This window comes from Chenopodium album, chromosome 17 (genome assembly GCF_948465745.1).
Source record: "Chenopodium album chromosome 17, dcCheAlbu1.1, whole genome shotgun sequence".
Lineage (NCBI taxonomy): Eukaryota > Viridiplantae > Streptophyta > Magnoliopsida > Caryophyllales > Amaranthaceae > Chenopodium > Chenopodium album.
The window spans coordinates 38,598,232-38,623,784 of record NC_137850.1 but is presented as its reverse complement, the minus strand read 5'-3'; the positions used below and the strand labels follow the sequence as shown (position 1 = coordinate 38,623,784).

The 25,553-nt window shown below is 33.2% G+C and overlaps 1 protein-coding gene across 1 annotated transcript; it reads right to left on the bottom strand.

Annotated features, from left to right (window-relative positions):
* Positions 1-6,240: 6,240 nt before the first annotated feature.
* LOC145587930 (wax ester synthase/diacylglycerol acyltransferase 7-like) lies at positions 6,241-12,446 on the bottom strand. The gene is made up of 5 exons (XM_081644574.1): positions 12,213-12,446; positions 8,864-9,430; positions 7,903-8,262; positions 7,204-7,341; positions 6,241-6,387 (listed from the first exon to the last, which is right to left on the bottom strand). Exons 1-5 carry the CDS (start codon positions 12,441-12,443, stop codon positions 6,241-6,243), a joined length of 1,443 nt encoding a protein of 480 aa, XP_081500700.1. The 5' UTR covers positions 12,444-12,446.
* Positions 12,447-25,553: the final 13,107 nt, after the last annotated feature.

Sequence of the window (25,553 nt, the reverse complement as noted above, 5' to 3'; positions counted from 1 at the left end):
AAAACTTCTTCCTTTTTCTGCCTTTTATTTTCGGGAGAAAGTCGGTACCCTCCACAAAAATGACGGAAATTTTTGTTTTCTGCATTTCAAGTCATGTACATATCGAGCTTCATGAGTCAACACTACGCACACACGAGTCACACGAAGTGAGTCATCATTAAGCCAAGTTTATACCTTGAGTCATGTCAAGTCAATGAGTCAAGCAACACTAAGTCTTAGGTCAACCCTAAAGAAAGATAAGCAAAGTCCTATAGTCCAAAATATAAATGCAGGTGCATCCCAGCAAGCAAGAACATTCCTGGATTTTTTCGAAAAACCGCGAATATGACACATGAGATTCTTCCAAGATGAGAGGAATTACATAGATCAGTAAATTAGAGATGAAGAGCTTTAATTTACAAAAGATTTGAGCGGATTTGGTTGAAAGGAAACGACCAAGTTCAAAGTTCGAAGCGAAACCGAACAATGAACAGCAGCAGCAAGAGAAAAATAAGGAAGACCCGACTCCAGCGCCAGACGACAAGGATGTCGCCTGGCGACAACATCTGTCGACCGGCGACAGAGCAGAATTACAGCGACAGTAATTTCCAGTGTGCGTCGGTGCGGCGACAGGATACATGGCCCTCATAAGTGACTATGTGGACCTTATGCAGCAATTTCAGGTTCCTTGGTACGCCAGTTAGCCCCTATAATCAATTTGACATGATTAAGTAATCGAGGTGATCGACCTGATGAAAGATCGTCTCACTTAGCTTAAAGCACCTAAACATTGGCTCATCGTAAAGGCACCGACATAATGGTTCACAAGCAGCAGAAGGCACCGACATAATGGTTCACAAATAGCAAAAATGCGCCGACGTATTGGCACCGCGGAAATTACAGCAAAAAAAAATTTGCAACAGCAAAGTTCAAGCGAGCTTTAAGATCGACAAGCGTTGGTCTTCGGTAATTTTCTTTGGAACATTATCGTAACAATTGAGGATGACTTCAAGCGAAGTTATCTTCGACAACATTCGCTAAGATTGTGGAGGTTGTCATTAAGATTTGAGAAGATAGCACGAGATGGGCGATCTTCGACAACGTTCGCTAAGATTGTGGAGGTTGTCATTAAGATTTGAGAAGATAGCATGAGATGGGCGGTCTTTGACAGCGTTTGCTAAGATTTTGGAGGTTGTCACCAAGATTTGAGAAGATAGCACCAGATGGGTGGTCTTCGACAGCATTCGCTAAGATTGTGGAGGTTGTCACCAAGATTTGAGAAGATAGCACGAGATGGGCGGTCTTCGACGGCATTCGCTAAGATTGTGGAGGTTGTCACCAAGATTTGAGAAGAGCGGTTCGTGATGAGGCGGTCTTCGACGACTTTTGCTATGATTGGGAAGGTCGTCACTATGATTCAAGGAAAAGGCTCGAGATGTAGCAGCATTGTTCGACAGCGTTCCCTAGCTTGCGGAGGGTTGTCACAAACAATTGAGGATCGCTTCAAGTGAAGCAATCTTCGATCATGTTCCCTGGCTTGCAGAAGATGGTCACAAAGCAATGAAGATCGTTTCAAGCGAAGCAGTCTTCGATAGTATTCTTTGGTTGCAGAAGACTATCACAATGGAGATTGGAGGCAGTTACAAGCGTAGCAGTCTTCAGGCGATATCCCCTACCTTGAGGGAGATCGTCAAAAGCAGCAGGATGGCATTCCCTAGCTTGTGGAAGGTTGTCACAACAGCAAACACAACAAATCGGTTACCTTCAGAGACGTGTGCTCGACGGTGCACGATACGCGTTTCTTAACTCTTTTATCTATTTAACTAACGCTAGTTTATAGGTATCGGCGTTACAAGAGTGTTTTAGGATCGCAGAACGTTCTGAATCATTCTCCGTCCCTATCGCTACTTTGATTTTTGTTTTTGAAACTTGCGTTTCTGCAAACTCAGTTAAAGTGGGGGCTTCTGTAGACACCCAAATGTGTCTCCCCAAAACCAAACCCAGTGATGAATACCTTTCAAGTCATTTGATTATCGAACGAAGTGAAAGTGTGGAAAGTCTAGTGATGAGGATGTTTTTATTAAAATATCTCTTCTTTCTGTTTTTGAAAATATTTCTTTTCTTACCCTATTTTATGAAAAATTTCCAGTTCAGTTTTGTTTGGTCCATGATAAGGGTCCAATAATGGTGTAGTTGGATGGGGCTTGAAAAGACCTTTCCAACGATATATTATAAGCCCAATTCCGATGAATAATGAGGAAGTTATGGCCAAAATACTAAACTGGGTCCAAACCGGATTTTACCTACGACCCAATGCTCATGTGGAGGGTCCAAAGGTTTAATCCCATTCCTAAACTAATTAGGATTTAATTAGAAGCTTCTAAGAGTTTCTAAAAGATCTTAATTATCGTTTTTGAAAAGATAAAATCAAAGAGTTTGAAATTGAATAAAACTTTCCTTTTTTAAATCCTAATTCTATTCGAATTTAAAGATGTTCAAAGACAGTCAGATACTATTTTCGTGCCTCATAATCTTTATCAAAATATTATATGGTTGGATAGATCTTGAAATTATCTTTCCAATGATATATTATAATATTAATTCCGAGCTATAACGAAAAAGATATGAAAGGAATACGAAACTCTAGCCAAAACTGACACCGTCCCACTATTTCAGCCGATAAAAGATTTTAATCTGATTCCAATTGGTTTGGAAAGTAGACTTCAAGAGCTTTCCAACGACATTATATATACTTTATTTGGACTTCTGGAACAAAAGATATGATAAAAAAAAAGTCCGTAAAAACTGTCTTGCAGCGCCGAACGACAGGCTTGTCGCGCGGCGCTGCACTCTGTCGCGCGGCGACAGAGGCTATTGCGACGACAGCGTCGTGTTTTATTCCTTTTCGAAATCTAATTCTTTTTTATCATATTCTGGCTGATTTTCGTTATAAATAGGGTCCTTAGACCTCCGTTTTCAATCATCAAAAAATTATCAACTCTCATCAAGAAATTCTTGATATTCTCTCTCTCTTTCTAGCCTAGCCTTCCCTCAAACAAAATTCCTCATACATTAGCACTAGACACACCTAGCCAAGTTCAAAGTTTCCTTCGCCCTATACGTGAAAGGTTTGATATTTCTGAGGGTTTGATCCCAAATCTCTATTTCAATTATTTGATTTAATTGTTTGTTTTATATTTTCCTTGAAGTTACTAACGTGTGTATTTTGTTATTAGAAAGAGATACGAGGCATCCAAGTAAGTACTTTAATTGTTTAATTGATATTATGATATAGAAATCATGTTTAGGTTGTTATTTTGATTCCTAGTATCATGTTAGGATGCTTTTCCGAGTATCATGTTAGGATGTTTTTTCTAGTATCATGTTAGGATGCTTTTCTTAGTATGATGTTTAGGGTAAAGAATAAGTTTCTTAATTATATCAATCATGATTTCAAGGATGCTTCCTATTTTCTTTCTTAATATCATGTTAGTATCATGTTAGAGCTAAAGCTTTGATCTTTATTGTTTAGTGACATGCTAGAGTTTGTTATTAATCTTGTTAGTATCATGCCTAGGATCTTGCTATTATTATGCTTTAACATGATTATTTTATAATTATTATGATTTGTGATTATTATGTTGCTTGATATTTATGATTATTGTTATTGCTTGATCACACCTTTTATGCATGTTTAAAGGGAATTTGTACTTGTAATCACGCTTAATAAGATAATTAATAATCTTGTTTAGGTTAATTTGATTATAATTTAAGTGATCGCTAATAATAGTTTTATTTGTGCATTAATATTCAACTAATATAGATAAAACAGGTTTAGGGTTAACCTATTCATTGCATGTTAGTAAGAAAGCGCACAGGAATACAAGAAGAATGAAGTAGAGGCCTATTTTTAGGGCAGGTTCAATCTCTTTTAGGTTGGATTTGTACCTTCATCCCCGAACACCAGTCATGGTTCCAGACATATTGGAGTTGACGATCTCATGGATCGTTAAGGGGTGTAACTTTCACCCTGTGAACGGTTTACAAGTTCTTAAACTTGTTGGCGACTCTTTTACTCAAGCTTCCTTCCCTTTGGACGCCACCATGCTTAAGTGTATGATCACGGTGGGGTTCAAGTTTAGGGTAATGCTTGAAATATTCCCTACAGGGATCAATATCTCATCTCAAAACTGCATAAGCAAAATTCTTATACAATTTTGACCTCAATTGTTTTTGATGTGTTCGAATGTAGTTAAATCTATTAGTCTCAATCATACTGTAGACATTAGCCAAAAACTGTTCAAATAACTTTCTTGACACCAATAATATTGTAGCTAAAAAATTCTCTCATACTCAATCTCTACCTTTTGTTGGAAGAACTACTTCCATGATTATCCCTTAACATAATTTCTACCATATAACCATCATTGTCCTCAAAAGTACAATTAGTTAACATCCTTTGACCTAGTTTTTTTTTTTCTTTTTTTTTTAACTAAATTGTAGTATAAAGTTGACTAATATATGTTGGATAAAAGTTTTTATTGGCTATAAAGATTATTATATAACAATAAATAGTTATCAATAGGATTTATATATTAGTAAAAAAAAAAAAAAAGGTTATTAGGATTTCCTAACAAATCATTGTAAGTTATATTAAACTAATACAAATCAAAATATATGTTTTTTTGTTAATGATATAATATTTATTTGACAAAGATTTTATACATGTTTATTTACAGTTTAAAAAGATTATATAGTACTCCATAAAATAAGTACTTTACTAATATTTTCTTATGTAAAAATATGCAATAATATTTATGAAAAAGATTTTTGAAAAAAATACACCGTAATAATTTTTAACCAAAAATAAAAATTTTATAAATTAAAATAGGAACATGTGTTATCTTTAGAAAAGATTAAAAATTATATAAACTAAAATAGGAACATGTGTTATCTTTAGAAAAGATTATGTAGTACTCTATAAAATTAAGTATTATAATATAATATTATTATGTAAAAATATGCAATAATATATATGAATAGGATTTTTGACAAATATACACGTAACAATTTTTAACCAAAAATAAACTAAACTAAAACAGAGACACGTGTCAGTCATGGAGCTAGTGTACCCTGTTTTAGTATAGTATATAGATAGATAGATGACAGATTAGACATAAAACCTATAGTAAAGTTATATCTAGGAAAATATCTTATAATATATTTCCCCAAAAAATGCCTCGTAATCAAGATTATATTAATTTGTTTCCCCAAAAAACTCACTTAATCAATGAATTTTTGAAAAATATATTTTAGAATAATATTAGTCATCTTCAACCTTATGTATATTCTATTCATCAATGGCATTGTATGTATTTTCAACATTTAACAATGACGGATTAATCATAAAAATATATCAAAATTAAGCACAAAATCATTTTAATTATTACATTCGAATCTCCAAATAAATTACCACAACTCGATTAATACTACAATTCAAAAGTTTATTTTAATCTACGTAATATTCGAATCACGGTACTATAATTGATGAATACAATTATTTATTTTTACAATTGATTTGAATAATGTTTATAGATTAACAAATTTATCGAAATAATTTTTTGGTTGAAGATGGAATGTTTAAGGAAGAAGATGACATAGGTTGATGATTAAGTTCAATTTTAATGTAAAAGATGATTTAAGTTGGAGATGATATGTTAAAATTTGCTAAATTTTTTTCGATTTAAGTTAAAATAAATTTCATGTGGTTAAAAAAATTATTGACTAACCAAACAAGATCTTGATGACTGTGTAGCATAGGTGTTTGATTGGATGTCTAGGATTAGATGAACAAATATCAACTGTTTAGATTTAGGGTGCGTTTGATTCACCTGATTTTTACTTATCTGATCTGATCTTATCTGAACTTATCTTAACTTATTTAAACTTATCTGAACTTATCTGATCTTTTCTGAACTTATTAACCCTTATTAGAACTTATTTTAGTTATAAATTAAACTTGGGTAGCCCTGATTAACCCTTATCACAACTTATCTAAACTTATCTTATCTGAACTTATTAACCCTTATCTGAATTTATCAACCCTGAAATAAGTGGAAATAAGGTGAACAGAACAGGGCCTAATTTCTTATCATAGTCGACCATAGTCGTCCGTAATCGTCCGTAATCGACGACTATGCTAGAATTTTTACATACATAAAACAACACCGTATATATTTTTAATATTCATTTTGCAAAAGATTATGAAGTAGTTGTGGCAGCATCGAAAATCAATTGAAAGGCATTCTCCACGCAAGTGATTAATTTTTGGTGATCGATGAAGCCTTTCTCAACAGCTAAGGCAATTGTCAACGTTTCCATGTAACTCATCACAGTAACCGTCAAACTCTGCAATAAAAAGACACCTAAGTGCAAGTCATTATCATGTATTTATCTACATAATAATACGAGTAACAATTATTTTAATAAAAAGACACCAAAATATATACTATGATCCAATGAGAGATGGTTGTTGGGTTAAGTGGCCAAAATTTAATTTGTGTTGAAGTTAACTCATTGTAAGTCCAACTCATACAATACTTTATATACTTGTAATAACGGTGCTCATCTTATTATATATTGCAATATTATTAAATTATATGCCTCATGAGACTGATATGTGCCAATGTATATTTTTCTACATACTTGGCACATTATTCACCTTTATACAATATCTTAAATTTTGTTGGGCAACATGTTAATAGTGGTACCCCGATATGATCCTATGAGGTTCTTTATCTTACAAACTTCGTCTCGATTGTTTCGAACTTTCAACTACTACACGTCCATAGGCTTTTTAGAGAATTTTTCTACCTTAAAATTGTGTGTTCCTTTTTTTTTTTTAATTTGTCTTAAATTATTTTAAATCTCTATTTATTTTACCCAATCTCTTCAATTTTGATTCCGCTACATTATTTCATAACTTTAAAAAAAGCATAAACCGAAAGACATGTGTATTAATAATTTGTGACAAGCAACCGAATGATGTTGATGTGATGAGAATTGAGAATATGACATACAAATTAATTTAGTATATATGAATTGGTTACGCCATGTAAAATATATACGTGTATGTAATTGGCTATACAATCAAGGTTAGAAGCCATTTGTTTCAAAAAAAAAAAAAATCAGAACAAGAGAAAAGATACGAGGCACAATGCTAACCGATTTAACGCGAGTAGGCATGAAATAAAAGCTGTCGACAGGATGATTAGCAAAACTCATTTTCTCAATTGGCCCAATCATATTGGTCATCAGAAAGCTACAATTCAACGACCTTTGCTCAAAAGTTTGTGTAGCTACCTGCAATTTGCAAACATAATAGTATTTGAGTTAATTGTGGTAATAGAACTTGATAAACCTAAAAATTCAGATATACTCGTTTCAAAAACACTACATCACCAAAAACAAAAATATGTTGTATTATAAATTATTTACTTTCATAAGAAAATTTCACTTCTTTTTGCTAATTAATCATCAAACTATATGACTATAAAATTTCACTTTGCATTTGCGCGGTCTTCAATGTAAATGTTTGACCGTAAATTTTTAGCCATTTATGAGTAAAAATTACAAAAAGTTGATATTTGAAAATTTTATAATTAGATAAATCGAATAAGATTTCACATGGTAATTTATTTTTATTATATAATAAGTCATAAACTGTGGTCAAACTTATTTTATTTTGACTACAAGAATAGTAAGTGAGTCGAACTTTCAGAAACAGAGGTAATATTTAACAATTACCGGGCATTGCATTGATCTAAACTAGTTGTAAAATACAAGTGACTAATCTATTTTAGGAAGTAATTACGTAGTACTCCCGTTTGGAAAATAATTAACATCAAGCAAAATGTAACGTACCTGAAGGCCTATACATGTCCTCACAGCTCCAAGGCAGTATAATAAGAGAATTTGAGCAAAAATAGTATTCCTCTTTTTCTTAATAATTTTGTGAGCTTTCAAGATAAACTTTAGAGGATTTTTAATATCATTCTCCTCTAAATTTGTGATTGGTATTTCGATACCTGAAAATCTATTTCCCCATGGTACCTTGGCATTGTTTTTGCGCATTTCTTCTGCGTGTGCATATCCTTTGTCACTCCTAATGTTAAGAGTTATCACTGCCGTGGATCGTGTGTTCGTTAGTTGTCCATTGTTGATTTCTTGCATATATAAGCGAGTTCCAAGAAAAAGTATCCCAACGACAACATCATTTACTGTCTATTCACCAAAAAAACGACAAAAATAAACAAAGATGAGCTAGAGTCTTAAGACATAAAAATTCTGTGGTAATCATCCTTAAAATGACTATTATTATAGTACTGATTTATTATTACTTGATTTTTGATTATTTTTTAAGTTAAAATTAATTTTATAGGTTTTTTCTTTTATATTAGAATTTATTATTTTATATTTTCATAATTTATTTATGAATCATTTCTTAAATTCTGTAAAAATTAAAATTGAATTTTGTAAACTAATTAGATAAAAAAAATTATAAATTAAATAAAATTTATTTCAAAATGAATAAATTAAATTTCAAAATTAGTTAAATAGTACATAATTAATTTTGACATTAAAAAATAAATCAGAAAAAAATTATGAAAATTATAAAAATAAATAAAAATTATTTCAAAATCAATAAATGAATTTTAAAAATTAGATAAATGATTTATAATTAATTTTTATTTTAAAAATAAATTAAAATCAACCAATAAAAAATTAATATAATATTAGTTATTTAAAGATGACAATCATAAAATCATCCCTAGAGACGACTTATTAAACATGGCATATAATGTTATAACAAGTCGTATCTTACCACTCCAAGAATAGTCTTGATTCTTTTGATATCAGTAAGAGATAAATTGATGGTACAAATTCTACAATCTGGATTCATATTACCCGACCTAATTGGAGTCCGATCATCTGCTGAGAAAGATAACCTAATACTTTGTCCAAAATGTAGGAAGGTGTAAAAGAAAGTAGCCATAAAATTAGGCACAATGTTGCAAGCTTTCTTGATAGAATGACTTTGTTTCTCCCTTGGAGTAGTTCTAGATGGGAAAGTGAGAGGTTTCGAAGGATCGTCTACTCGTTTATAGCAAGAGTAGATGACTCCCATGAGCGAGGTGCCATCAGCAATGGCATGGTGAGACTTATACATGAAAGTTGCAGCAGCATTCTTTGTAGGGTAATTTAAAATGTGAAGTTGCCACAAGGGTTTATCTTGTGGAATTTGTGATGTAGATATTTTTGATATGTAATCTTCAAAATGCTTACTATAATCTTCTGGTGATAAACCTTCAGGATATACTGGAATCACAACATGATCTTTGATATTCACTTCTACTCTTTTCCACTTTTTTCTGCCCCTTTTGTCTTCAACCTACCCATGTACATGTAATTATTATTATCAATTAGTCATATATACTACATGCCAATTATATATTGGTTGGTGCGAATGAGCTACAAGGATGTTACACATTATGAATTACAAACGGAGAGGACTAGATCCAATATGTAACCTATTGTACATAGGTATTCAATTTTTACCACCTGGGTAAGACCTTAATACTAGATCACGTACAATAATGTGTATAGACGTTAAAAGATTAATTTGTATTATACATATTATTGTTTGCAATAATGTTATATTATTATGTTGTGTTATCACACCTTTTTTGTTGGTGGAGTAAACATATTTCTTTGACTAAGTGGTTTATAGTGACTAAAATAAAATTTGCTTATTAATTCTGTGAATTAAAACTAGCCCACTAAATTAATGATGATAATTGATTTTTTATTTTTATTTTTTAGTGGATTATTCATTAGTTTTTTCTTCATTGAATACCATTATTATAGATTAATAGGTCGAGTATCATTTAAAATTTTGTAATAATAATGAACGTGATATTACTTACAAATCATTTATTGATAAATGAAACCAACGAATTTTTTTGGGTTTTTCTAAACTATGCCCCTCAAGTTATTAAATTTCTAAGCTATATCAATACTTTTTAAAAGTTATAAGCTATGTCCTGCACCTCACGTTATTTTATCAACAATAACCTTTGACAGCCACAATAAATAACGGACGTTAGAGAATATTAAGTGGCGTTGCTAAAATCCTTTATTTAAAAGTACATTAAAAAAACAAAAAATAAAAACATTAAATTTTTTTATAAAAAAAAAAAAAAAAAAAAAAAAAAAAAAAAAAAAAAAACCAAAATTTCCCCAGCCAGCTTCCCCCCACCGCTAAACCCTAACCCCTCCCTTAAACTCACCGTAAAATCGGCCAACACTCCACGTTAACCACCTAAATCGGCCGGCCGATACTCTACCTCCCCATCTGACCCACCCCGACCCCCTTTCTTTCTCCTAACCCCCACCGCATCTACGTTCTTTCTCGAAACCCCAACCACCCGACAGCGCTTCTCCTTCCTTTCCCCACCTGAAACAACCCCCAACTCCCTTTCCCATACCCCGAAACAGCGAGGGAGGGTCGTTTTGAGGTAGGGAAGGGAATTTGGCTATTTCGTGGACGTGGTTTAACCAAGGAATGAGGGGGGTCGATTTTCTAAGCTGGGTTGCGTCACGTGATGGTTGTGTTCGTGGAGTATTAACGAAGGAAAGAGGGCGAGAGGGAAAGGGTGAGGGCTCGCCTGCGGGAGGAATTGTCTAGGCAAGGATGGGCAGCCGATTGTCGACGGGGACGACGTGGGCTGATGGGCTGGGTTGTGGTGGTGGGAGGGGTGGTTGGTTTTTTTTCTAATTAATTCTTAAATAAGTTAGTTTTAATTATTTTATTTTCTGATATTTTAATTTTTCTTAAGTGTTTGATCAATTAGAATAGTACACGTGTCAAATTAATAACGCCACTTAACGTCCGTTAACGGATATGGCTGTCAAAGGATATTGTTGATAAAATATCGTGAGGTGGAAGACACAACTTAATTACAAATTTGAAAAGGCATGGGTACAGCTTAGAAATTCAATACTTGGGGGCATAGCTTAGAAAAACCTTTAATTTTTCTATTTAAATATGTTTGTTGTATTCCTCATAATATTTTTGTAGGTTAAGAAGAAAATGACCCAGACAACAATTACATGTAAGGTATAATACAAACAAAGTATTATTACACCTACATAAGGAAAAAAATCATTAAAAAGCCCTTCTCATGAGTAGAATTCTTAACGTACATCTAAAAGTATACATGACATAAGTATATAAATAAGCATCGATCTTGCTTTTATCTGTACTAATTTACAATAAAGTGTTATAGTATGACGTAGGATTATATATGTATATGTAGAATATAAAAATATTTTTTGTCAAATACGCCATTTTAAAAGTGAGACTTGGTAAGAAGCTACCTAATAAAAAACTAATGTTGTAAACAACTACCTAATAAAAGGTAAAATGTTATAAAATACTACTTTTAGGCGGATTTTCATTGTTGACCTAATTTTCCAGTATTGATTCACCTCAAAGCACCTTCGAAACCATCAGGAGAGTTGCTTTTCAAGGTAATAAGGCTATTTTCGAGGTGGTAGGGAGATATTCCGAGGTGGTGGGGCTATATTTCAAGCTATATAAAAGTGGGTTTTGGGGTAAGAGGTGATCGTTGGAGGGTGGTTCCAACATGGTGGAGGTAGTTTCAAGTGGGTTGTGTTGGTTTTGGGGATGAAAGCGATGGTTTTGGGGTGGTTCAACGCTGGAAAATTTTGTCAACAATGAAAATCCATCCAGAGGTAATATTATCCAACATAGTATGTTTTATTAGGTAGTTTATTACAACATTTTTTATTAGGTTATTGCTCACAAAATATGGGTTTTATTAGGTAATTTCTAACAAAAAAATCTTACATAAAATATAAAAATAATAAACTTTAAGATTATTGTGTAAGTATGTACATGTGTGCCACTGCACGAATGTATTACAAACAAGAAAAAGGCATACACGCAATCATCCACAAGTGCACATAAATAACATATTCATTAACATACGTGCATGTACAATTAAGGAAATGAGATTATAATAGTATATGTTGTGTAGTATGTGATGAATTTTGCAAATAATTAACATAATCATTAGCATTATACACATTGTTAGTAATCAATTCAATCTTGTATTACAAATTCATAAAAAAGAGAAGCAAGATGATACCGGGATGGAGGAGAAACGAGGATGAGCATTAATGAAGACATCATTGAGGAAAGCATAAACAGAAGGAAAATCAGTAGTCGTCGCCAATTCAAAGAAACAAAGAACGTAAATAGTTAGTCTCTCTGTTAGGAAGTATTCTGTTGTAGGACTCACTGGCTCTAACTCCTCGTCAAACCCTAATTTTTTCTTTGCTTTTGCTTTGGTGTTTACTCTTAACTTTGTAATTTCCATTTTTAGTGGATAATATTTGGTTATTTGCAAGCTTTAGCCGAATGATGAAAAGTATTTATATAAGTCTTCAATTCGAACTTGTACGTTGAAGATTATATGTGATAAAATCCATTATAAATGCAAAATTAAAGCACCAACTACCTTTTTCTTTTAAACAAGCAAAAAAAATTGGTTGATTTTTATGATCTCAATGACTCAAATGTATGATTGAAATGATTTGCTATTTCACAGCTTTAATTATGAAATATATATTTATTTTCAGCTTTAAAGGCTTGCTGGACTTTCGCACATGATCGAGGAATAGATTTACAAGCTTACGCAAACGTGAAATGTAAGGACATATGCTTATATTATCTCTCGAAAAGTGTTGTTTTTTTTTTTTTTTTTTTTTTTTTTTTAATTAATGGTACAAGTTCGTTGTAAACTTGTAATATTACCAGCATCGTTTCTTCTTATGTATAATAAATGAATTTTTTATGTCTCACATAAAATACCTCTTTGTTGAAAAAAAAAAAAACAGAAATAATATTAGAATTAGATTATAGGTTTTGTAAATAATACATCCTTTGCTCCACAAACATTTTCCATTTATCGCACATGCACATACCAAGGAATATGAATACTCCCTCCATTCTAGAATAATTGACACGTTAGGCCTTTTTTCACAAACATAATAAAAATATATTTGATCATAAAATATGTTGTTAAAAAGATAATATTATAAAGTTTCGTAATATACTCTAACTTTTATAATGTTCATTAATATTTAATTATATAAAATAATGACAAACTAGTGCATCAAAATGCAAAGTTTAATTGTGTCAATTATTTTAGGACATAAAGAGCACAATAATTGTAATACAAATAATAGTATACTAGGACCTCACTCAAATATATAATAGTTCATAAAGAATTGTGTTAATGGACAGATCTTGCTGGTGAATATTGGGATGTATTATTATGTTTGTTACAAAGTATTGGTCATGGCATTGATCAAACGGTATTGTAACAATTGTTACTTAGCTTATAATTCACAAGTAATTAGCTGTTGGGTTTTACATGAAATGGATTGTTCAATTTAATTATTATCTTCGTTTTTAAAAGTTCGACTCACTTACTATTTATGTGTTCAAAATATAATAACTTTGATGACAATAGAAATGTGAGATTTTACAAGAAATTCTTATTATTACCTTGTTTTTCTTAAGTTTTACCTATTTAGGAAATTTTGCAAAAAATCACCTTATAAATTTTTTTTTTTTGCAAAACCACACCTTAATCAAATTTTTTTTGCAAAACCATACCTTTATGCCGGAAAATGGGGTTAAACCCCATTTTCCGGCATTGACTACCCCAACCCCACTCACGAAACCACCCCCTCCCAAGCCCAATTCACGAAATAACCCCCTCCTTCGTTCCACCCACGAAACCGCCTCCGCTCCTCATTGTAGGAGTTTATAGGTACTACGCAGCGGAAATAAACATGAATCATATTCATACAGTACCTAATCCAAGGATCTAATGCGTAACACATAAAGAACAAATAATTGTACCTTTGAAGCGTGATTCCACGTGCGATCGAGCAAGAACAAGGGAGATAAAGAACCCCAAGCGTGATTCCTCTACTTGGTCCATGGGCACAAGTTAAACCTCCACTAATGCTAGTTAGTCGTGATTGAACGCTTCAATCAACCTTTAACGGAGAAGAGAGACACGAGCTAACCACAAACCACCACGACGAACACCACGAGCCACCATGAGGAGCGCCGCACGTACGGACGTGAAGGGGAGAGAAGAGGGCCGTGAGTGAGGAGAGTGTTTAGGGTTTTTGGGATTGGTTGCCTAGATGTCAAAATTCATTGTGTGTGAATTATGACTGCTTACAGCAAACCCTAGGCATGGATCTTATTTATAGATCTCATCTCTAAATAAGAGCCCATGTCAAAAGCCCAAAACCCTTATCCTAAACACACTACTCTAGCCCAACACTCTACATGGTATGTCATAATCTCATGAGGCCCATTAATGGGCCTCTTACTTGTTTAACCCAATACCCTTGTTGTGTGACCTCATAGGATCCATTCTATAAGGCTTTGGGCTATTTAACTAACCCAAAGATCAATTATCATATCTAGCACCAGATATTGACGACCCTATAGAATGAACTTATTATCTCCATAATAGTGATCCTTGATATATCTAGTAATTGCACTTATCGAAGACATAATTCCTTCAATCTCCCACTTGTCTGAGACAAGTGCGCAATATTCAAATTCCTTAAGTCAATGTGTGTCGATTTGATAATATGATTGCATCTTATGTCGTGATCATATTAATCTACAAATCTTTTCTTGAAATCTGAGTTAGAATTGCAAAACAAATGGTTACAAAGTAATCCATTTGAGCACGGCCATGCATTTTCTGAATTCTCCCTCTTCAAGGGGCCAAGACACATTCCTAATTAAATAGGTAGACTCAATCCAATCTTATGGCAACCAAAGCTCCCACTCAACTCATGAAGTAACCGGGAAACATCCTTTATAATCTCCAGTTACGGTCAGATGTTTGAATGTACCACAGTTAAAACAATCATTGAATGAAATCAGTGTTCCACTCATGTCAAAGGAATCCACTAATATATCCGGAAGCTCTATACTTGAACTTCAAAGTAGGTCTATAGTTCGATCATGCATCATTCATGCATATCCATGTGATTGACCGAGCATCACTACGCTCCTATAGCCCATGAAACTGCGCTATCCAATCAATCTTAACATGCTAGTCCATTATTGGAAATCATTTATGTCCAGTTTAATGATTCCGAACTAGAAACTTAAATAATATATGAATTTAGTTCACCTGTGGGGTTTCATTCAAAAGGTCATCAACCTAGTGAGCCCATCAATTCATAATTATTTTGGACATTTTATTTAATCTTGAAACCACGATTAAATAAGATTGAAACTTTGTTTCAATTGATAAACATAATTCTGCAAGCTAATGTATTTACTTTTGTAATATGCCTTCTCAAAACATACACAACTAAAATTACATAACTTGCTTCAATCCAAAAATCTTATTAGTATGACTCTCATACCTTTGTCATGGAAGGGGTTTAGAAAGTAAAGTTCATGAGACATTCTCATAAACATGAATTTTGCAATTTCTAAATCTTATAATCATTTTCATCTCCATACACTAAGAATTTTCCTTCGCCCTTTCGCAAGGAACTTTGGAATTTCTAATTTGTATTCCAACGTTACATTGGATTTCGATTGAAATCTATCATCACTTGTTCTTTAAAACACGCGAATCAAATAGACGAGTATAGTCCATGGCATGTGCATGATGCATCCTTTGCGAATTGCATAAGGATCATCACTCAAAGTCTTAATTTCATCAACCTTTCTCAAGGTATTGAATCATTAAGAAATGTGCCATGTCACATGGGATTGAAACTCTTTTCAATATAATGTTGAACCTTATAAGAATCTTATCAATATAAGCTTCTTAACCTAAACTCAAACATCCTTTGAGACCTATCTATATAGATCTTGAATCCCAAATGTACTCATCTTCTTCTTCAAGATTTTCATACAAAATGCATTACCCACCACTTGACTCTTCAAGCAATGAATAATTGCTCTTTATACTAGACCAAGAAGACTTCATAGCTCCCATTAAACATCTTGTACATACAAGACCTTTTCTTCATTTTACGAGAACATCAAACGATTTGATTAACTCACAAAATTAGGAACATAACTCCCTGATGCTAACTTCAATCCATTATGGATCTTTTATGCATCCCTAGGATTATTGGATCTCCAAACTTTTGACTGTATCATATACAAATCTTATGAAAGTGTTTTGAAATCCATCTACCAAATCTTATAAGGTAGAAATCACTAAATATCTTTAATAGATCTTTGCAACATGTAAAGGTTTCATCGTAATCATAGTCATACTATGAATTAGTTGAATCCTTTAACAAGTCTTTGCTTTAGTTAGAAAACATTTTTCTTTCTTGTCTGCTTTTCTTACAATGGGTTTCACCCAATTTAGGCAAATTATTCAAGTGTCATACACTTGCTTACAGACTTAGAATCTATTTCAGATTTCATGGTTTTAAAACCACTTGGAGTCATAACTTGTCAAATCATCTTTATTACTTGCATAATCATCATGTTCCAAAATAAATATTTTAGAACTCTTAGTCAATATGAAATCATATTTCTTTGACTAAGTTTTACATATGATAGTCATCCTTGTGGGTTTTACGCAACAATTGAAACTCATACAACAACTTTGTTTAGTTTTCGATGAGAAACGACAATAGAGGATGTGCACTTGGAATGTACTACCTTCGACACATGGTTATTAATCCCATTACACATAATGAGACCACGCGTTGTCATTTGTAACATGAGGTGAATCATGCTCATATTGTTGCTTTCATTCGATAACTTCTCGAATTTCTTCAAGATTTTCGAAATCACTTTTCTTGAACTCTTTCAAGGCTCTCGAACTTTTCGAGATTCTTATACTCCCACTTGCCTTTTGAGGAGGCATATTTAGCATAGGGTGAACCAACCAAGGTTTTGAACCATGTTTGTTTGTTGCTTTTCTCGAACTCTTTTGAGATTTACACTACTCCCACTTGACCTTTTGGAACAATTTCCATAAGGGCACCTACTTGAGCAACAAACATTTTGTGCTAAGTATGGTTTGTGTAGTAGTACCCCTTGCTGTATATAGGAATCGAGTGTGCATTAAACATTTTAATACAACTTTTATTCCTTACTTTGTAGAAAGACTATATGAGAACTTTTCTTATCCATATCACATATGAAGCCTTTGCTACATTCTGATTTGACCTATGTAATTTTTGTTTAGTTTTGTAGCTTATCTTAAAAGTATATCCCTTGAACAATGGTTGGAAGATAGGGTATTTTCATCCGTTATCAAAATATATCTCATATAGATTGATAGCTCCCTTCATAAACACTTCACAAGGTTTGCTTTCGGAGTTTGTTGTAAAACAATTTCACAACTCTGGATGTTTATCAATGTCTTGGCTTAAATTCTCATTATTATGATCATATCGCAATATTTCGAATGTGTTGCCAAGTACATGTGTCTTGACTTAAATTTTCACAATTACAATCATATTGTAGTGTAATCATTATCTTGTCAAGTTGATACCGAACTTCATATTGAACATTTTGAACTTTTCAAAATTTTCACTTCCATGCTTCAACTAAGCATAAATAGTGATCGTATCACAAATGAAGTTTCATTGTCTGTCTCTAGACTTTGAACCTTTGGTTTTTTTATACATCGATATGTATTCGATCTTGAGTTCGCATCATCATTTCTCTAAATGGTGACTTTGTCAAAGTTTCAAATTAGAATGATAATTACATATATCAATGGATTCATAATTCAATGATATTGAAATTCCATCCCTTTGGATCTTCCGCATGCAATTTTCATTTTTATTCGAATTAATTGACATTTTAGAGACAATTTATATATATAGAAATGGTTTAATTATTTCTATCATATAGAATTATAAACCTATTTAGCAATTCAAAACACATTATGACTCAAAGAAGCATAGAATAACATTTATTCCACGTTTTTGAATCTTCGATGCTTAGTCATTACTAACATTGAATGGTGTTTTGATAATGGCAAGAATGAATAACATTTATTTAATTCTAGCCAATTATTAGTGGTGAAATACTGGTTCTACTTGTAAAGTTGCAACTTTTGCTTCCAAACTTGTAGGATCTACTTGTGAAGTCGCAACATTTGCTTCTAAACTTGTAGATTTATTTCTCCTTTAGCAATAACTTCTTCCTTTAGTTCAATCACATTGTGCAATGAGTGATCTAAACAAGACATCATATGTCCAAGAAGTAGCAATATGCTAAATCAATTTCTATAATATAATTCTTAAATTGGAACATTTCCATTCTTTTACCTTCCAACTGTTATGAGGTAGTTTCTAATCAATTGGAATTGATCCATTTAATTTGAAACATTTGTTGTTCATAACAACTTTTAGCATATAAGTAGTTCTAGGTTTGAGAAGTAGCAACTTGTTTGCATTTCTTGGCCTATAACTTCTTAATGCAATCCTCATATATTCCTAAACCTTTCCCGTTTGAGCCACCTAGAACATTTCTCTTAGGTTCAAAATGATACCTTGCTCAACTACTTTAAGCACTTTTCATGATTTTGCTAAGTCTATTCTATCATTATTTATATTTGAGTTTAATCAAGTATTTAAACTCTATATAAAGTAGATGAAGAATACTGTCATTTGATCAACTTTTGATCATTGAGATTTCCAATCACTTTCTTATATTCAATCATATTGAAGATAAGAGATTTTATTGGACTTTTATACTTGTCTTTTGGAGGGTTTGTACCTCTCATCTCATTATATCCCTTGAAATACTTTTCAAAATGAAGATGTGCTGGCATTTTACTCAAACATTTTGAATAAACCAACCTTAGACATGTAACATGGATTTCTAAAACTTGCCTTTTAGAACAATCTTAGCAAAATTGGAATATAGGTTTATGGATTATCTTTTAAACCTTTTGAGAACGTTTCTCAACTTTATTTTCAATCGAGGAGATTATATATAATAATAAAATTAGAACGACATGTTACTTATAAGTAAACGCAAAATTCGATTATGTTTATTAAAATTTAAAGTACCATAAGAGAATTAAATTGGTAACTTTAAAACACTCTATTCAATTTAAGTGATCCCAACTTGAATTAAGTGATTCCAAGATCCTTTATTCGTGCAATAATTAACCAGAGTGAGGCCCTGCAATCAACCATTACATTTTCAAGGTGAGTAAACTCTTTACTGATTACAACTCTTGTAATTCTTGGTTGAATAATTAACCATCGCATGTTTAATTATTACTCTTAGCTTCAAGGTTCTAAACGCTTTAGGTAACCTTGTTGAATATAACCAATTAAAAGTGTAGATATGCGGTCCTACCCCCACTTCCCCAAGATATATTATGATGCTCTGCTGAGGGCCGACCCATCATAAACGATCAAGGTTTTCGTCGGGTTTTTAATTGGAAAAGCTGCATCAATATTACTGGGATCTAGATTTATTATGTTGTGATTAAATAGTGAACTCTAGCGCATCATCACAAAACATCAATAAAATCTAACATGCATAAAATACTGAATGCATAAATAAGACATAGCATGGCCCCTAATCCTAAGAAAACTAATAAAGTAAATGCTCCCACTTGAATCATCATGGATCGCATCCACCTTGCTCCTTTGGGCCTTCACTTCATGGGCTTCTTGGATTAACTGCAACCTGTAATTCTACTCTATTCTATCTACTACTAAATAAAATAAAATAAAATTACAAAATACTTTATCGGTTCGTAGACCGTACTAAGATTACAAAAATACATCACGATGCGCAGATCGTATTTAGCAATCTACTGGGCCATACTAGTCATTATATAGCAATAAAACAACATCATATATTATAAAATTGCCACATAATAAATCACTCATCATGCTTTCCTAAACTACAACATCGAATGTTCACAATTAAGGAAACATGGCACCTAAATATCTCATATTTTAATTAATGTAATTAGATAATATCATATATTATTCATGATCATCAATAAAATATCATATATTCTAAATTAGTCATGAGATAGAATCAAATCTTATTTTAATCTTAAAAGATAAATCATATTTATCCTCAAAGATTATCCTAACAAAGTTAGGAAATTCTATCCTAATTACTAGCCAATCACAATATTTTAAATCAATTATATCCAAAAATAATTATGGGATAATCACATTATTTAAATCAATTATTATCCTTTTGGAATATGCTCAGAATATCGTAATAAATCTTATCCAAAATTAACCACTATAATTATGGATAATTACCAATTTAACAACTTAAATATGGATAATATCAAATATAACAACTTTTGAATATTTGATTTTATCCTAAAATAAAAGATCTTATCCAAATAAAACCAATTTTATCTTTTAAAATAAAAGATCATATTTTCAAAATATTTTAACTTATCCAAAATAAAACTGATTTTATCCCAAAATAATTCATAATTATCTTGAAATAAATTTTCAAAAACTAATTTTTTTTTTTTTTGAAAAACGTGCGCCAGCCACCGTGGTGTGGCCAGCCGAAGCCAACCACTGTGACCGTACACCTTGCGGTGTACGCTACACAGCAGCGACGCAAGGGCAGCAGCAGCACACGCAACACTTGCGCGGCACTGCTGTCGCTGCTCCTGCTGTCCGAGCACCCTGCCCAGCCCCACCCTCCCTCCTGGACCACCTGGTGCGGCAGTCGCCGTGGCAGCGCCACCCAGCCGCGGCTGCCGTACCTTAAATCCTTCCTCTTTTTTGTTTTTTGTTTCAATTTTAATCAACAACTTTTGTTAAATAAAATTCATGTGGTCCGTGATAAATTAAAACATAACTTTTATGCTAATTCATGCAATTTAAAATTAAATTCACAATCTAATTTTAAAATCTAGGGTTCTTCATGAAAATAATCCCCAATTTAATTTAACTTTTAAATCAAATCATTGATCATGCAAAATTCACAATTTATACATAAAATCAACTAGATTAAATTCATGAATCATTAAACAAACGAAATCGAACAAAATCAAGCACAAAATCAGATTTTAGGGCTAATTAGGTTCGAAATTTTCGAAAAAATTAGGGTTAGGGTTCGAAAAAATTCGAATAAACTAGGGCAAAATTCGGATCTCTTCATGGCTATTTTGAGCATTATTAAATCACATTTAATCAATTCCAAGAGTTAAATCACATTTAATATAATAATTGACCCATAATTAAATATTCTCCCTCCTAATTGAATTAAAATTGTGGATTATCAAAGAATTATTGGCAATATGCGTAAATGCAATAGGCTAACTGATACCACTGTAGGAGTTTATAGGTACTACGCAGCGGAAATAAACATGAATCATATTCATACAGTACCTAATCCAAGGATCTAATGCGTAACACATAAAGAACAAATAATTGTACCTTTGAAGCGTGATTCCACGTGCGATCGAGCAAGAACAAGGGAGATAAAGAACCCCAAGCGTGATTCCTCTACTTGGTCCACGGGCACAAGTTAAACCTCCACTAATGCTAGTTAGTCGTGATTGAACGCTTCAATCAACCTTCAACGGAGAAGAGAGACACGAGCTAACCACAAACCACCACGACGAACACCACGAGCCACCATGAGGGGCGCCGCACGTACGGACGTGAAGGGGAGAGAAGAGGGCCGTGAGTAAGGAGAGTGTTTAGGGTTTTTGGGATTGGTTGCCTAGATGTCAAAATTCACTGTGTGTGAATTATGACTTCTTACAGCAAACCCTAGGCATGGATCTTATTTATAGATCTCATCTCTAAATAAGAGCCCATGTCAAAAGCCCAAAACCCTTATCCTAAACACACTACTCTAGCCCAACACTCTACATGGTATGTCATAATCTCATGAGGCCCATTAATGGGCCTCTTACTTGTTTAACCCAATACCCTTGTTGTGTGACCTCATAGAATCCATTCTATAAGGCTTTGGGCTATTTAACTAACCCAAAGGTCAATTATCATATCTAGCACCAGATATTGACGACCCTATAGAATGAACTTATTATCTCCATAATAGTGATCCTTGATATATCTAGTAATTGCACTTATCGAAGACATAATTCCTTCACTCATCCCCACCAACGAAATCAAATTCCCTTCTTTCCACCACCTCGCGAAATCTGGATTTAGAGTGGTTTGAGTGTTAATTTAGGGTTGGGGGAGTGCGGCTAGGGGTGCCGGCGTTGACAGTGGAAGGGAGAAGGGTGACTAGGGTCTGCTGCTTCTGGGTTGTTTAGTATTTTTTATCGATTTGCTGCTTATGTGAATTTGGTATTTTTTTCATGAATTTGCTCATTCTAGTTGGTATAGACGCAACTTATGGGTGTTCGAAAATAGATGGGAAGCTGATGAAGCTATTCTTCTAAGACACTGCAGATTGGTGACATACTTTGGTGAGTACTCTGAGAGGATTTATGGGGGAGTTACCTCTGTCTTGAATCCTGCTGGTGATAAAGTCTGGTCCCCTCCCCCCCAAGCCGTTGCAAAAATAAATGTTGATGCCTCTGTGGATGCCGAGGGATGGGTTGGTGTTGGGGTGATTGCTCGTGATTACAAGGGTCAAGTTTTATTTGTTGCAGTCAGAAGAATTCGTGCAAGGTGGGAACCCCTGGTGGCAGAGAGCAAGGCTGCTTTGTTCGGTATTCAAAAATCACTCTCCTTTGGCTACAACGACATCATTCTTGAGACTGATTCGCTGCTCCTTATTACCAAGCTCAAGAAGAAGTCTCTTTCCTTTGCTGCTGTTGATGGTATTATTGAAGACATTATCTTGTCTAGCTCGTATTTTTCTTCCATTGTTTCATCTCATGTTAAGCATGATGGTAATTTTGTTGCCCATCATATTAATAGGTTAGTGCCTATTAGTAGTGAACAATGTTGGGAAAATCTCGTTCCAAATGAGATTGCCCCGTATGTACTCTTGGATACTCTTACTATGAATTAATGCACTAGCCGCTTTAGGGGGGGTCAGCCACAACCTATACGGGTCTACGTTAGAAGAGTCAAACACGGGTATCAACAACACAAACCACAAAGAGCAAGAGACAAAATCAATTTAGAAGAGGAGAAGGAAAGAAAGCAACCTTAGTCCTAGGATGTTAATTTATGTTTTTCTATATTAGCTAAGTTTCACATGTTTAGCCTTAAGGTCATCCTTGACCATCTTAGTATAAGTAGTATGGGTAGTGTTAGTGGAAAATCAGGCAGAAATTGAGTGAACCTCTTGAGAGATTTGTAGCCTCAGGCTACTAGAGAGATTTGTAGCCTAAAGCTACTGAGATATTCATAACCTCAAGTTATGGCTATCTTTATGTAATCCAACCTTTAATCAATCGCATGTTCAAGCTTTTAGCCTTAAATTAATATTAATTGTGCTTAATTAAATCAGTAGAATTCAGTCTATAACACTCAGGTGTCAATGTTAAATTCTCGATACTTCAACATGAGCTGGTATATATCAGTGACATATACCATGTTTTCTGAGAATTGAGAAATACTTATTGTTCAATTTGAGTGATCAAATGAATGCTTTTATGATTAGATTAGGAGGTCATGATAATGGGTTTTCTGTAATGTCAGGTCCGCGATGTGCTTGGAGATGGGCGACTCATTAAGAGACGGATCCGTGATGGAGAAGGTTCAAGTCTTTTTTGTTTGTTTGTTTTTGTGAGTGTGTATGTCTGTGGTTTGGATTCTGATATTATACGTTGATTAGATAATACCAGATGATATCTTGTGTATGTCTGTGTTTGTTTGTGTTTTTTTTTTCATCAGTCCACATCTTTCACTAGCTTTTGGATGTTAATAGTGGAGGTGAAAAGCTGTAGTCACATTGTGTACATATTATGATTATTCTATGCATGCATTCTAGCAGGCTGTTGTGGCTTGCAAATTGTACTCTCCATTCAGTTTGTATATACCTCCTCTTTTAATGGAATTTACGGATCTGCCAAGTTTTGCATTCCTCAGATTCCATATTGTAGTGTGTTGTGGCCAGTATGTACTTGTGGTGGCTTTGGCTTCTCTGAATTCTTTATCAAACTCATTTTTCTTGATTCCATTTACAGTTATTTTTCTTTCTTTTCTTAGGTGGGTTTTGAATGACTAGTTGTACTGTAATTTTGTACTCCAGTAACTCCAATGTGTTGAATTATTCAAAATTATTATTTTTAGCTGCTTTTATAATTATGTTGCTGATTGATATTGCATTCAATAGTTATATTATTCGAGCTATGACACTGAAATTTTCCTCCAAAAGATATCTGATCTGGTTTAATGATATTACATACTGAAAAGAGAGGGGTATGAGTTTTAATCTGTGATGGTTTATTTGATCCTGTTTTTGATCAGGCCTTGCAATATTTCATTTGGTGTATGTTTAAGATTTTCTCATTCTTTGTGATTACTAGGGGAATTTCCCATGGACTGCCCACTTCAGGACAATCAACTATGTGTCCATTACAAGGGCATGCTTCTGGATGACAGGAAGACATTCTTCTATGATACAAGAATTGATAATGATAGTCAGCCACTAGAGTTCTGTTCTAGAGAAGGCCTGGTGAGTTGTTATCTTTATCGTGCACATTATGTAATGTAGATTGTATAAATAAAGAGGATAAAACAAAATGCATTAAATTTTATTTTTTGCTGTTCAATATAGTTGCTGTTATCAAGAAGAGAAAGACTCCCCTGCCCTTTGCATTAATATGAATTGGCTTATTTGTTAATATTATGCTAGAAGATTGTATATGCAGACGCCTTTTTTTGTTCAAAATAAGCACAAAGCAATTCTTATCAACTCGACAATATTTTTTTTTAATCTGCATCTTACTAATATCGATGTATTTATTCTAATCTGCCCTCAACTTTTATATTTGAAAGTCACTTCGTCATTAAAATAATACTGTAATACGAATAATTTTATCTCTTTGTTAACCCTCCTTGATTTCTGCCTATAAATCTAAACTACACCTAAATGTGGATGGAAGGAGTTAATTCTGTTTTATTACCTTTGAAGTGTTGGAGAAATGACGAGATCTTTCCTTGTCAATTGAATAATGTGTCATAGAAGCCTTGGCAGCAGAGTGCTGTGTAGCTGAAATCATATGGTGGGAATACAATTAGCTTTGTTTTGGCTCTTAATAATAGAATCTGTATATCGTACCCATTTGGTTGTCATTGCGCACTTGCTTGTCATTGTTTCCTTGTGGGCCTAGCATTAACATTAAGGTTTTTGTGTTTTGAAGGATTAGCAAGGGGTTTTTTTTTTTTTTTTGTGCATGTACTGAGAGATTTTTTGCTTTCTGATTAACATTAGACCGGTCTTTCTTGACAGGACAGGACAGGTTTGGATTTCAAAAGTATTATGGCCGAGGCAGAGAATATTAGATCCA

Coding starts and splice junctions, on each gene's coding strand:
- LOC145587930 (XM_081644574.1), bottom strand. CDS start 12,443: ATGGAAATTACAAAGTTAAGAGTAAACACCAAAGCAAAAGCAAAGAAA. Junction 8,263..8,863: donor TCAAGACTATTCTTGGAGTG/GTAAGATACGAC, acceptor TTTGGTGAATAG/ACAGTAAATGATGTTGTCGT. Junction 7,342..7,902: donor GGACATGTATAGGCCTTCAG/GTACGTTACATT, acceptor TGCAAATTGCAG/GTAGCTACACAAACTTTTGA.